The 12500-nt window shown below is 55.2% G+C and overlaps 1 protein-coding gene across 1 annotated transcript in view; it reads left to right on the top strand.

Moving 5' to 3' along the window:
• The window catches only part of KIFC1 (kinesin family member C1), an 11316-nt gene extending 581 nt beyond the window's left edge, over window positions 1-10735 (top strand). The window contains exons 2-18 of the mRNA XM_026660178.2: window positions 199-341; window positions 521-659; window positions 768-876; window positions 1022-1075; window positions 5363-5407; window positions 5519-5714; window positions 5810-5987; window positions 6875-7042; window positions 7226-7354; window positions 8584-8700; window positions 8784-8957; window positions 9080-9247; window positions 9328-9466; window positions 9642-9781; window positions 10060-10133; window positions 10378-10453; window positions 10553-10735. Coding sequence (XP_026515963.1) covers window positions 531-659; window positions 768-876; window positions 1022-1075; window positions 5363-5407; window positions 5519-5714; window positions 5810-5987; window positions 6875-7042; window positions 7226-7354; window positions 8584-8700; window positions 8784-8957; window positions 9080-9247; window positions 9328-9466; window positions 9642-9781; window positions 10060-10133; window positions 10378-10453; window positions 10553-10597 — 1941 coding nt within the window. The 5' untranslated portion in view covers window positions 199-341; window positions 521-530 and the 3' untranslated portion in view covers window positions 10598-10735. The remainder of the gene's footprint in view (window positions 1-198; window positions 342-520; window positions 660-767; window positions 877-1021; window positions 1076-5362; window positions 5408-5518; window positions 5715-5809; window positions 5988-6874; window positions 7043-7225; window positions 7355-8583; window positions 8701-8783; window positions 8958-9079; window positions 9248-9327; window positions 9467-9641; window positions 9782-10059; window positions 10134-10377; window positions 10454-10552) is intronic.
• Window positions 10736-12500: the final 1765 nt, after the last annotated feature.

Consider the following 12500-nt stretch of genomic DNA (forward strand, 5'->3'; position numbering starts at 1 on the left):
GGGGGGGCGGAGGCAGCGCCATGGGGTGCAGATGTTTGGGGTTGGGCTGGGGGGGCGGAGGCAGCGCTATGGGTTGCAGATGTTTGTGGCTGGGCTGGGGGGCAGAGGTAGGGCCTTGCGATGCAGATGGGTGGGGTTGGGGAAGTTCCTGTTTCCCCTTCCTAGCATTCACCTGCCTGTCTCCCCTTCTCCCCACAGGTTCACTTCAGAGCCCAGGACCCCAGCCGCTCCGCCCAGACCGGGGGGAGTGCTGCAGTGGGGAGTGTGACTTGGGCACAGGTGCTGAATCTGCTCCCATTGGCTTCTGCCTCCCTGTGTGGAAGGAGTTTGCTTGGTCTCAGGTGAGCCCTCCACTCATGGGCACCAACCAGATCCTGCCCCTCCAGAGGGTCTCACCATGGCAGGGGCTGGGGTGCGACAGGGTGTGTATGGGGGGTGCTCACCCTGCTCTGGGCGCACACACAGTCATCGGGGTGTCTGTATAACATGTGACTGATCAAGCCCCCTTACTCCTTCCCAGAGGTCCCCACATGGAGCAGAAGGGGAATGCTGATGGATGGCAGGTGCCACTTGCAGGGAAGGCCCTTTCCCAGCTGCCTGTGCCTGGCTTGAGGGCCAAGCGAGGGCCTAGTGATGAGAATCAGCCTCCAACTGAACAGGTGAGATGCGGCAGGCAGATGTGAAAGGTGGTTTCTTGACCCACTTCATTTTCCTGTTCTCCAGGGCTCTGCTCCCAATAACTGTCTCCTCTCTTCCCCTCCCACTAGAAACGTGCCCGAAGGCTTCCCGTACCAACCAGGAGGGTGGCAGCCTCCATCGCTGCCACTTGTTCCAAGGCTTCGACAGCAGCTGCAGTACCTAGGACTCAAAGAGCAGGTGAGCTCTTGGGAAGGATGTGTGCTAGGACTGGGGGGTATATTTGCCTGCAGGATGCAGGGACCTTTGTGTTCATGAGAACAGGGAGCTGACACAAGGGGTCAGATGTTTCACTGCTAATGATGATGCTTCATGTCCACCACAGGCCGCCGGGCTTCGCTCCGACCAGGACTGACCATCCCAGCAGCCTCAGTTGCAGGTATTTGTGGGACTGGGGCTTTCACTCTGAGGGGAGACTCCTTGTGACCTGGTGCCACTTGCCGAACCCAGCACTGTCATCCAGAGCTCTGTGGGACCCAGTACTGGGAAGACTGTTGGTGGGTGATACTTGCTAGAGAGCTGAGCACCCTCTGCCAACTGGAAGCCCCAGGCCTAGTCTCCCTTTGGGCCCTCTCCATGGGGAGCTATGAGCCTTATACTCAGCTCAGCTGCGTTTCTCTGTCAAACACAATACTCCTGAATGCCACAGTTGAACATTCCCCCAAATTTTGGAACAGATCAAGGCAACAGTGGTCAGAACCCTAGTGACTTTGGGGGAAACCAGAAAACTGAAAGCGGGGGGGATGGGGGGTGTAGGGCCCATGGAGTCCCTGCCATTGTTTTGGCGCAGCCACATCCTTTAGCACCTCTGGAATTGCCTACAGATCAAACTGCTGGTTGTGGGTGTGACCCATGGTGCCTGGTGCAGCCCTCACTGGAAATGCCAAGGTCAGGGCAGGCTGCAAAGGGGAGAGCAGATACTCCCAAGACTGGCGGGTAACACTGAAATTAAACTCCCCAAGCAGTCACAAACTGTGCTGCTGCTCCCTCGGCTATCAAGAAGCAAAAAACAAAACAAAAAAAGGGGGGCTGTGTGATTCCCTTATTGCATTCCAGTTCTCTGGCTCCCAATCAGCATCTAGGTCCAGTACAGTGAGAAGTTATATGCTCACATATACAAAATGTTCTTCTGACCCCGAAGGGTCAGCCACGTCACCAGGTCATTATGGGATTGGATCTTACTCAAAATACTACGCTGTCAGCCAATCCTTTAGTGTTTGAAACTAAAGGTTTATTATAAAGAAACAGAACAAGAAGAAGGAGGTAGCCGTGTTAGTCTGCCACCAGACTCCTTGTTGTTTTTGTAGAACAAGAAGAGAGATGGTAAAGCAGTCACATAGGTACAAATACTTTAAAGTTCATATATCAGGTTCCTAGCAGTATGGGTGAGTTTGCTGGCTTGAAAGTCCCTCTGGAATACATCCACAGCTTGGATGCATCATTCAGTCCTTTATTCAGAGCTTCAGTTTGTAGCAAAGTTCCTCCAGAGGTAAAAAGCAGGATTGAAGACAAAATGGAGAAGATGCAGCTGTCTTTTATAGTATTTTGTCATGCGGCCTGTGCGTCCATTGTTTCAAACACAAGCTGCCCAACACATGGCTTGGAAGCCTTTTCCGTCCATGGGCATGCCTGGGCATGCCTTGCTGAGTCGGAAGGTGTATCCTCTGCCTTCTCTCAATGGGTCAGTTGTATAGCAGATGGTCCTTAATGGGCCATCATGCTGATTCCAAACTGTCTGGGGGGTGTCACGCAGAAGCATAGCCCAAGTTTAAAATACAGACATACATACATATCTATAACTCATAATACAAAAGGTGATCCAAATAAATAAACAAGATTATCATATCTGGCAAATCATAATATTTGTGCAGATATCTTACATGGCATATCTGCCATAACTCATTACCAATAGTGTAAAATTGCATTCATAGTATCCTAAAGTGTCCCCCAGATTCTATACAGTGTCACAGTGAGCACCCATGAACCCCTTCCTGCCTAGTGCTACCCCATCTCATCTCTGTTCCTGCTCCCAATAACTTACACCCTGAGTATCTCCCAGATGGACAGAAGACAAATAATGGAGGGGTTTGACAATGAAGTGGGCATTTTCTGTGATATTTTTGATTCCTCTGTATGCCTTGGTTTCCTACTGTACTTTGCATTGCTATTCAGTGGGTGCAAAAGGATTAGAAAGATGCTCTTGTGGAAAAGGAGGAGACGTGAGGTGTTGCCACGTGATTGTCTGGGGTGGAATGAATGGGTCCTTAAAGGACTGGTTAAATCTGATCCATATCAATGATGGATGCGCCAAGACAACAGGAGCCCCAAGAACTGAACAACTGACACTTATCCACCGGAATCTCCAGCAGGCGGAATATGTGATCTCAGCATGGGTCGATCTCTTGGGGATAAGAGTTGGCTGTTGGAAGAAACTGTGCAGCTCTCACCTGGGGCTAGGGACAGAAGGACAGCCAAGTTGGCTTTGATGAGAGCCTGGATCTAGGGATCCCTGGCCTTGCAGTAGCCAGATTGAACTCTGCCTTAGTAAAAAGGCTAATGTAAGGATTTACAGATTATGGTGGGGCTGGGTATCTAATACATTATCTCATTTTGGTAAGGCTGCCTGCTGTCACTGCAAATACTCACTGAAAGCATTGCACCCTGAAGGGGTATAGTACAAGTCTCCCATGGGAGTCTGGCTCGACTGAATTCGCTGTAGTGAGCCACAAAAGCCCAGACCTGGTCCATACTAGGAAATTAGGTTGGTCTAACTACATTGCTCAAAGGTGTGAAAAATCCACACCCCAGAGCGATGCACTAAACCTGACCTAACCCCCCAATGTAGACAGTGCTCAGTTGATGGGAGAATTCTCCCGTTGACATAGCTACTGCCTCTCGGGCTGTGGTGTACCTATAGCAAGGGGAGAACCTCTCCTGTCACTGAAGCACTACACTGGCGCAGCTGCAGCATTTTAAGTCCCCTGTTTTGGATTCTTGGAGGCCGTGGCCTGTCCCTGTAGAAGGGTGTATGGGTCATTAGGGCCTAGCACACTAAAGGGGTACTCCAAAGGGACTGGTTACAGGCTGGAGTATAGACCAGACCCTGTGGCTGCCTGACAGGTGGTGGCAGAGAGTCAGCTACTGAATGGTTTCAGGGACTATATTGTCAATTTGCCAAGTACCATGTTCTGTCCTTGGGGCTCCCATTGTTTTGGCTCATCCTCCATTGGTATGGGTCAGTTCCAGCCAGTCCTTTAACACCCATCTGTTCCACACCAGCCAGTTACATGACACAACACTTCCCATCTCCTGCTCTGCCCCAAGAGCAGCTTTTGAATTATTTTGCACCTGCTGGCTAGCAATGTAAAGTACAGAAGTAAACTGAGGCACACAAGAATCATAAAAATATTACAGAAAATTCCTGTTTTGTCATGGGGTGCATACAGCCTCTGGCATGGGGAAAGAGGGGATTGGGGACACCTACAGAGCCATTGCAATGGAGGGAGAATAGGCAAACAGCCCCTGCCGTGGGGGTGAGAATGGGGGGGGGGATGACACCTAAAAATGGGAGGCACACAACCCCTTGTGATAATAGTGGGAAGGGGGCACGCATAACCCTGTGAGTTGCATGGAGTTCTGAAAAGAGGAGGATGGGAGGGTAGCGCACAGGGAGCTTGGGAGGGTGAACAGAAAGATGCAAGGACGCCTGGGGCATGCCGGACCTCAGCATACAAGAGCTATGAAGTGTGGACCCCCTAGTTTACAAAAATGTTCAGTGTGTCCTGTTTCCTTGCACACAGCAGGCATTTTCCTTGCTCAGAGTTTCCAAGTCTGCCCCTCCAGTCAGCTCTCTGTTTCCTCTCACAGCCGCTTGACCCCATGATTTGCTGCGAAGGAGTGGGAATTATTCATAATATTTTGGATGAATATTGTGTGTGCCTCAGTTTCCCCTATGTGGTGTGTAGTTAACTAGGTCAGGGGGGTGGGGGAGGAGGAAAGATTGTTTACTCTTTGCCCCAATCCAGAGATACAGGCGGGACCAACGCCTAGCTGGCTGGGTCCCCATGCCCATGGAGAGTCTCAGAAGACAATGGCCACTCCAGTTATTGGCGCCTAGCAACAAACAACCATGGATGGCCCACCCTCCTTAGGAAGCCAGCTGGTGGACAAAGGACTAGGGAGCAGCCAGGCGGGGTTGTTAAGTGTGGGCTGCTGGAGGCAGGAAAGAAGCTTCTGGACTGGGATTAAAGAGGAGTTAGAGGGCTCTGGACGGATCCAGAGCCACCTGGCTGTAACTTTCCATTGTCTGTGTTAACTAAAGACTTGCTACGCTGTGTTACAGACATCTAATAAACCTTTCTGCTTTTACACTGCTGGCTGAGAGTCACCTTAGATCAAGGGAGCTGGGGGTGCAGTGCTCCCTTTGAGGGTGCAAGTCTTCCCTGGGTGTCCAACTCAGGTGGAGTCGCTATGGGGCACTCACAGCGTGAAGGAGGGATGCTGAAGGCTCTGAGATTTGGATCCAGGAGGCAGTGAAGCCAAGAGACCTACCCTAGTGAGTGAGAGACCCTAAGGAGGCTGACTCACTGAAGGGGTCCTCGCAGGGACGGTTCAAGAGCACGGGCCTGTAGTTCCATGACACGTGCTCTCCCCTTTCCCTCCGCAGATGTCGTCAGGAGGCCGGTGCCTGTGGCAGCAGCTCCAAAGATGGGTAAGGCGGCAGCAGGAGGGGCTTGGTGTCAAGAAGGGGTGAAGCCAGGGATGGGGAGAGGGATAGCCCTGCTGGCTCCAGCCTCATCTGCCTCTCCCTTTCTCCCCACAGCAGCCCCTGCCCTAGCTGCAGGGAATGATGGGAAAAAGCGGGCTGCCTGGGACCTGAAGGGCCAGTTGAGTGATATGCGGACCAAGATGAGCAGCTACAAGGACAAGGTGCAGAGACTGGATGGGGAGAATCAGCAGCTCAAGAGGCAGCTGCAGGAGCAGGTGGTTCAGAACCGGGAACTGAGCAGCCAGGTCAGGTGAGAAGCCAGAGGGCTGAGGGGCAGGGATCCTAGTTGTTCTGGTTGGGGGGGAATGACTCCTGCCCTATCTCACCCTGCCCCTACTTCTGTAGCACACTGAGCTCCGCGCTGCACACTTGCCAGGAGCAGGCACATCAGAGGCTCCACGAGGTGATGGAGCTGTCAGACCTGAAGCAGCAACTGGAGGAGCAGGTCACCAGCCACAGCAGGACCATCGGGCAGCTAGAGGGGACCAAGCGGGACCTGTCATCCCTGCTGGAGACCAGAGAGGTGGGTCTTGATCCTGGGAAGGGGGGAGATGTGATGTTAACCTCCCTCACTGGAGCCAGAGCCGGGCCAATCCAGGTCATGTGGCTGGGGCCCGGAAAAAAGCTCAGCTCTTTAGTGGCATGTTCTGTGGTGCCTGTACTAGGATCACCCATAACATGCTGTACCCTTAACCCAGCTGTGCCCTGTCAGATTCCTGTTCAGTAGACAGGTTATGTACCCATTGGGTCATCTGCATGCTCTACTGAGAGGAACCAAGCCTTACGCAGCAGGTGCTGCAGCTTCCATGCATGGGCTCAATCTACACCTCCTAGACACAAGCTTTGTTTCCTATAGCAACAGCTCAACCTTATGAAGGCTTTACATAGACTTGCTGGGACAACATTGTGCTCTGCTCCAGTCTCCTGGAAATTCCCCTATTACCAATGTCACAACCCCACCTTGCTTTCAGGACTTACTCCTGTGTCTGGCTGTTCTGCTTTAGTTATTGCCTTGCTGAGAGTGCTGCACCTCCGTAAAGCGACTGCTGTCCTTGCAGGGTGTTTCAAAGGAACCTTTCCCCAGTGTTCAGGCACCCAACTCCCTTTTAAAATCCCGGCCCTAATGTTGGGCCTCTTTGATTCACTTGCACTGCAAACAAGCACTGCTTTCTGCACCGTCGCATGCATTTCCCCCAACAGCTTTGCTTTGACCAGGTTATCAGCTACACTCCATGTCTAGCAAGTCTGTCAGTTACCAGCTGGGAGTCACACGCGCTGGCTTGACCCATGGCGTGTGACATGGTCTGTTGTCTCTCCTGGTGGGGGCCTGGGGTGGGGGGTGTATTGTGGTATCCCAAGAACTCCATGCAAGTCTCTAGCAGTAACCCCTAACTCCTGGTCCTGCTCCAGGTGAAGCTAAAGCTGGCAGAGGAGGGCCTGGCCCAGAGGGAGTGTGAGAACAAGGAGTTGAGAGGCCAGGTGGCAGCCCAGCTGCAGGTCATGACCCAGCAGGAGGAGCGGTTGCACCACCTGGAGATGGAGAGGAGGAGGCTGCACAACCTGGTGCAGGAGCTCAAGGTGACAGGAGGCTCTCATTCTGCCCCACCTCAGGGTGTGGAGGGGGTGGGGCTGGGAATTAGGGCAGGACACCAGGCAGGAGGGTGGGGGTGAGGGCTAGAAGAAGATGGGATTGGGAGGGACAGCTGGTGGGATCTGGGGACAGCCTTCCCCGCACTGGACTGACACCTCTCCTGTCCCCAGGGTAACATCCGTGTGTTCTGCCGTGTGCGCCCCCTGCTAGCCTGGGAGAAGGAGAGGCAGAAGGGACTGGAGCACTTGCACTTCCCCCTGCAGGACAACAAGGCCCTGGTGCTCTCCAAAGTGGAGGAGGTGAGTCCAGGGACTGGGGCACAGCTAGCCCTGTCTTTGTGATGGGCCATACATTGACCCTGGCTGTGCATTGCCTGATATTCAAGGCCATTCAGTGCAGTAAGTGTTTGGACATGGCATTAGTGTGGTTAAGTTGGGGAACACTGGTGCAATCTACAACTTGCACACTACACAGGCACGAGTCTTGGGCAATTCCCCCTGCAGGGATTCCAAGTCAGCCACCTCAGCCCCAAGCCAAGGAGTGGCTGACTCTGCTTCTGACTTGCTGCTGCTTAAACGTAGGGCCCCTGTGCTTGGAGCCTCGGAAACCTTGCTAGCACCTCACAGCCCAGCTGGGCCTGCTGCCTTGAGACCAGCCTTCTCACACCTCCAGGGGCTAGCATTTTTCTGAGCAGCAGGCCATAGATCTGTGCGCATGAACATGTGAAGAGGGTGCACAGACATTCATGCTTGAGATTCCCAGTGACATAGAGTTCCTGCTGCAATGCCCTCGGAGCAGTGCTTCCCGTGGCCAGTTCCTTCCCTGTTAACAACTTGCATCTTATCTGTAGCCTGAATTTGTCTGGCTTCAGCTCCCAGCCACTGGTTTCTCCTTCTGCCTCTGTCTGGTAGCTTAGAGCCTTCTGCTCTCAAATTTGTCCATATGTGTAAGTGGAGACCATGATCAAGTCTCCTCTGAGCCTTCCCTTCAATAAGCTGAATAGAGGGAGCTCCTTCAGTCTCTTACTGAGGCAGGTTTTCCAGCCTTCAAATCTTGTAGCTTTTCTCTGAACCTTTCCCAGTTTTTCATCATCCTTTTGAAGTGTGGCTGTCAGATCTGTACAGTGTGTCCAGTAACAGCCACAGATGCTGCATGGAGAGGCGATTAGCCTCATCCCTTGCCCCCCCAATTTCCTGGCAGCATGTTAGAAACCTGGGGCCTTCTCTGAAGGGTTTGTTAATCTCAAACTCAGCCGAGCAACCAAGTAGTTCCATTAGCAGCTTGCACTCACCAGTGTTGAATCTCCCCTGCCATTGAGCCGCCCCTTCACCCTGCCTGGCTTGGCTCCTCTGCAGGTCCTCATGGCCCCCTCTTGCCTTAAAGAATCCTCTGCAATCACTGCCCCTCATTCCCACTCTGGGGACTTCCCATCAGAGGTGCAGAGGTGGCTGTCAATTCCCCCAGCCCAGGCCTGGGGTCCTGGGAATGAGTCCTATAGTTTGACCCACATGTCTGTCTCTCCCCGCAGTCCCACGTTGGGCGTGACCGCAAGGGCGATGTGAAATACGATTTCAGCTTTGACCGGGTGTTCTCCCCTGCCTGCTCCCAGGAGCAGGTGTTTGAAGAGATTGCGCTGTTGGTGCAGGTACAGAGTGGGGCACAGGACTTGGGGGATTGGGAATCTGGGGATTCCCCCCATAGTGACCACTTCCTCCTCCCTCCCTGCAGTCTGCTCTGGATGGGTACCATGTATGCATCTTTGCCTATGGGCAGACAGGCAGTGGTAAGACCTATACCATGGAGGGGCCGGACGACATGAGCCCCGAGACTATGGGCATGATTCCTCGGGCCGTGCAGCAGGTCTTCCAGGAGGCACGGGAACTGGAGCCCAAGGGCTGGCAGGTGAGTGAGCATCCCATTCCGCCCTTCATGCCTGCCCCCAACCCTGTGGCTCTGGCAGCATACCTCGTCCCCCCACACTCTCATGGTTCTGATGTTGTTTCTGTCTCCCACACACACCCCAGTACCGTTTCACGGCCAACTTCCTGGAGATCTACAATGAGTCGCTGCGGGACCTGCTGGTGGGGCGGCCAGAGCGGGGTGCCGAACTGGAGATCAAGCGGGTCAGCCAGAGCAGTGAGGAGCTGCATGTTCCCAACCTGCGCTATGTGCCTGTGGACTCTGAGGATGAGGTGAGCTGAGATGTGGGTGTGCTGGAGCCGGTGGGCTTAGGAGCTGTACTGACCCCACCAACACACCCTGCATTCCCCAGGTGCTGAAGCTACTGCGAACGGCCAAGGCCAACCGCTCCGTGGCGAAGACGGCTCTGAACGACCGCTCCTCCCGCAGTCACAGCCTTTTCCAGCTGCGCATTGAGGGCTGGAACCGGAGCCGGGACCTGCACAGTGTCTGTGAGTGTGGCAGGTGGTGGCTGGGGCTGCCAGAGAATAACTGGAAGGCAGGGCTGGGGGAGCATTGGTTGCTAGGACCACCTGTGGTGCGGCTGCCCTGCCATTTGTGGGAGAGCTGGGTGAGGTGCCCTCTCGCAGACCTTTCTCATATCCGTTCCCTCTCCCTTCGCTGCAGCGGTGCTAAGCCTGGTGGACCTGGCAGGCAGCGAGCGGCTGGACAAGTCCTTCTCGAAGGGGGAGCGATTGAGGGAGACCCAAGCCATTAACACTAGCCTCTCTACCCTGGGGCTGGTCATCATGGCGCTTTCCAACAAGGTAACAGCTAGGACACCCCATGCCCCATTATCAGCAGTCTCTTCCCCTCTTTCCCCAGGGCCAGTGGTTATAGTGCTGTAGGCAATGTAACAGACCACCTGCATGCACCTCACTGCCCCCTCCCTCTCCCCCAGCCCTTCCCTGCCTGGTATAGGGGAGCCACAGTGAGGCCGGGGGCTGTCTGAGGTAGATGTTATGAAATCTCCCTGCCCAGGGGTCCCAACATGCCCCCTTCTCATGGACCATGGGGAGCTGACTCCTGTCTTCCCACTCTGCAGGAGCCCCACATACCCTACAGGAACAGCAAGCTCACCTACCTGCTGCAGAACTCGCTGGGGGGCAACTCTAAGATGTGAGTAACAATGGGGGGGCAGTAGGAATAGTAGGAGTGGGGGGAGGGATGAGGTGAAGATGTATGGAGAAGGATATAGCACCAAGGTGGAGGGCAGGGCTATGGGACACACTGTATGGACAGGAAGTGGAGGGAGTCTAAGAGTTAGGGAATGTGCAGGGACACCAGGTGCTGGGGGTGGTGCCAGAAGAGTGCTTCTGCAGGCCCCTCTAACCTCTGTTCCTCCTCTTTCCAATGCCCCCAGGCTGATGTTTGTGAACATCTCCCCGCTGGAGGAGAACTTGTCAGAGTCCCTGAACTCCCTGCGCTTTGCCAGCAAAGTAAGTGACTGACTGTTGCATGGCTCAGGCAGATGGAAGGGGGTTGCCCATGTTACAATGCCGCAGCTTCCCGCTCAACTCCATCTCTCCCCCTTCCAGGTGAACGAGTGCGTCATCGGAACAGCGCAGGCCAACAGGAAGTGAGGGGTGCCACCATCCTGGCTTGGCTGCAGGGTGCGTCTGGAGCCCTGTGGGAGCAACGCTTTCTGCACTGACCGGGGCTGTGGGGTGATGTGTGTGAGGCTTATCTTGTGTCTTGTTTTTAATACTGGTATGGACTCAGCATGAGTGCTGGAAATAAAATGTCTTTTACAGCTGCTGGCTGCGTGCACTCGGGGGCGGGGAACCCAGCTGTCCAAGCTGCAAGGTGGGTGCAGTGGGCTATCAGCTGGGCCTTGGCTGTATTATTGTCAGTGGGAACCAGGTCACTCTGGGCATGTCCATAGTCTCCCCGTGTGAGATCCTCTCTGCTGCTGTTCATCCACCCGCTCAATATCCCCACTCCACTGCCAGCTTCTTCTGCCCCCGGAAGTCATGCCCCCCCAGCTCCACTCAAGGGCAGGGCCCCTGCACAGCTGTGAGGGGAGGTCACCGCTGTTCATCTCCAGGGGCCCAGGCTTGGTCCCGCTTTCCCCTGTGAGTCACCTGGGGGTGTGGAGGATCTCTGGGATGGGGAGGGGACAGGGCCTGGGGGTATGGAGAATCTGGGGCTGGGGGGGAGACAGGACCTGGGGGTGTGGAGGATCTGTGGGGTTTGAGGTGTGGGGGGACAGGACCTTGGAGGTGTGGAGGATCTGTGGGATGGGGGAACAGGGCCTGGGAGTGTGGAAGATCTGTGGGGGAGGGCAGTGTCTGCTGGTGTGAAGGATCTGTGGGGCTCGGAGCATCGGGGGACAGGACCTGGGGGTGTGGATGATCTGTAGGGCAGGGTGAGGGTCTGGGGGATCTGTGGGGTAGGGGGACAGGACCTGGGGGTTGGGGTTGGTTAGGTTAGGGTTTAGGGGTAGGTTTGGGGTCAGGAAGGGGTAGGGGTACGGGTGGGGTCGGGGTCTAGGGTTTCAGGGGTAGGGGTGGGTTAGGGTGGGGGTTTGGGTTAAGGGTTAGGGTGAGGGGGTTAGGGTGGGTCAGGGGGTAGGGTTAGAGGGTGAGGGGTAGGGTTAGGCAGGGCCGCCCAGAGGATTCAGGGGGGCTGGGGCAAAGCGGGGGAGCAGACATAAAAAAAGGCGCCACCCCCTGTGGCGCTTGTACTCATGGGGCGGTGCTCCGAGTGTGCGGTGGAGGCGGCGGGTCCTTCACTCGCTCCGTGTCATTGGCAGCACTGAAGGACGCGCCGCCGAAGACCCGGAGCGACTGAAGGGCCTGCCGCCAAAGACCCAGACCACTGCCGGGTGAGTAGCCAGGGAAAGGATTCTTGGCCTGGGCTCGTGGGGCCCTGCGGTAAATTGCCCCACTTCCCCCCCCCCCCCCGGGCGGCCCTGGGGTTAGGGTTTAGGGTTAGGGTGGGTTTCGGGTCAGTGAGGGTTGGGAGGGAGGGGAGGGGTTAGGGTCAGATTTAGGGTATAGGAGGAGGGTTAGGTTTAGGGGTGAGGGTAGGGGGTAGGGTTGGGTTAGGTTACGGGTGGGGGTTGGGGTTAGGGTAGGGTCGGGTTAGGGTAGGGTTAGGGTTAGAGCCCTTAGGGTTAGGGTTTAGGGCTGGGGTTAGGGTCAGGGTTAGAGGGTTAGGGGTCAGGGTTTAGGGGTTGGGGTTAGGGTCAGGGTCTAGGGGGTAGGGGCAGGGGCTAGGGTTTAGGGTTGGGGGTTAGGGGTAGGGTTAGGGGTGGGTTAGGGTTTAGGGTTGGGGTGAGGGTTTAGGGTTAGGGTGAGGGTGGGTTAGGGTTAGGGGTCTGGGGTTGGGGTTAGGGGTTGGGTTAAGGGTTAGGGTTAGGGTAGGGGTTAGGGGTTAGGGTTTAGGGTTAGTGTTTAGGGTTAGGGTTAGGGTTAGGGTCAGGGTGAGGGGTTAGGGTTTAGGGTTAGGATTTAGGGGTTTAGGGTTAGGGGTTAGGATTAG

This window comes from Terrapene carolina, unplaced genomic scaffold (genome assembly GCF_002925995.2).
Source record: "Terrapene carolina triunguis isolate 2854851 unplaced genomic scaffold, T_m_triunguis-2.0 Scaffold727, whole genome shotgun sequence".
Lineage (NCBI taxonomy): Eukaryota > Metazoa > Chordata > Testudines > Emydidae > Terrapene > Terrapene triunguis.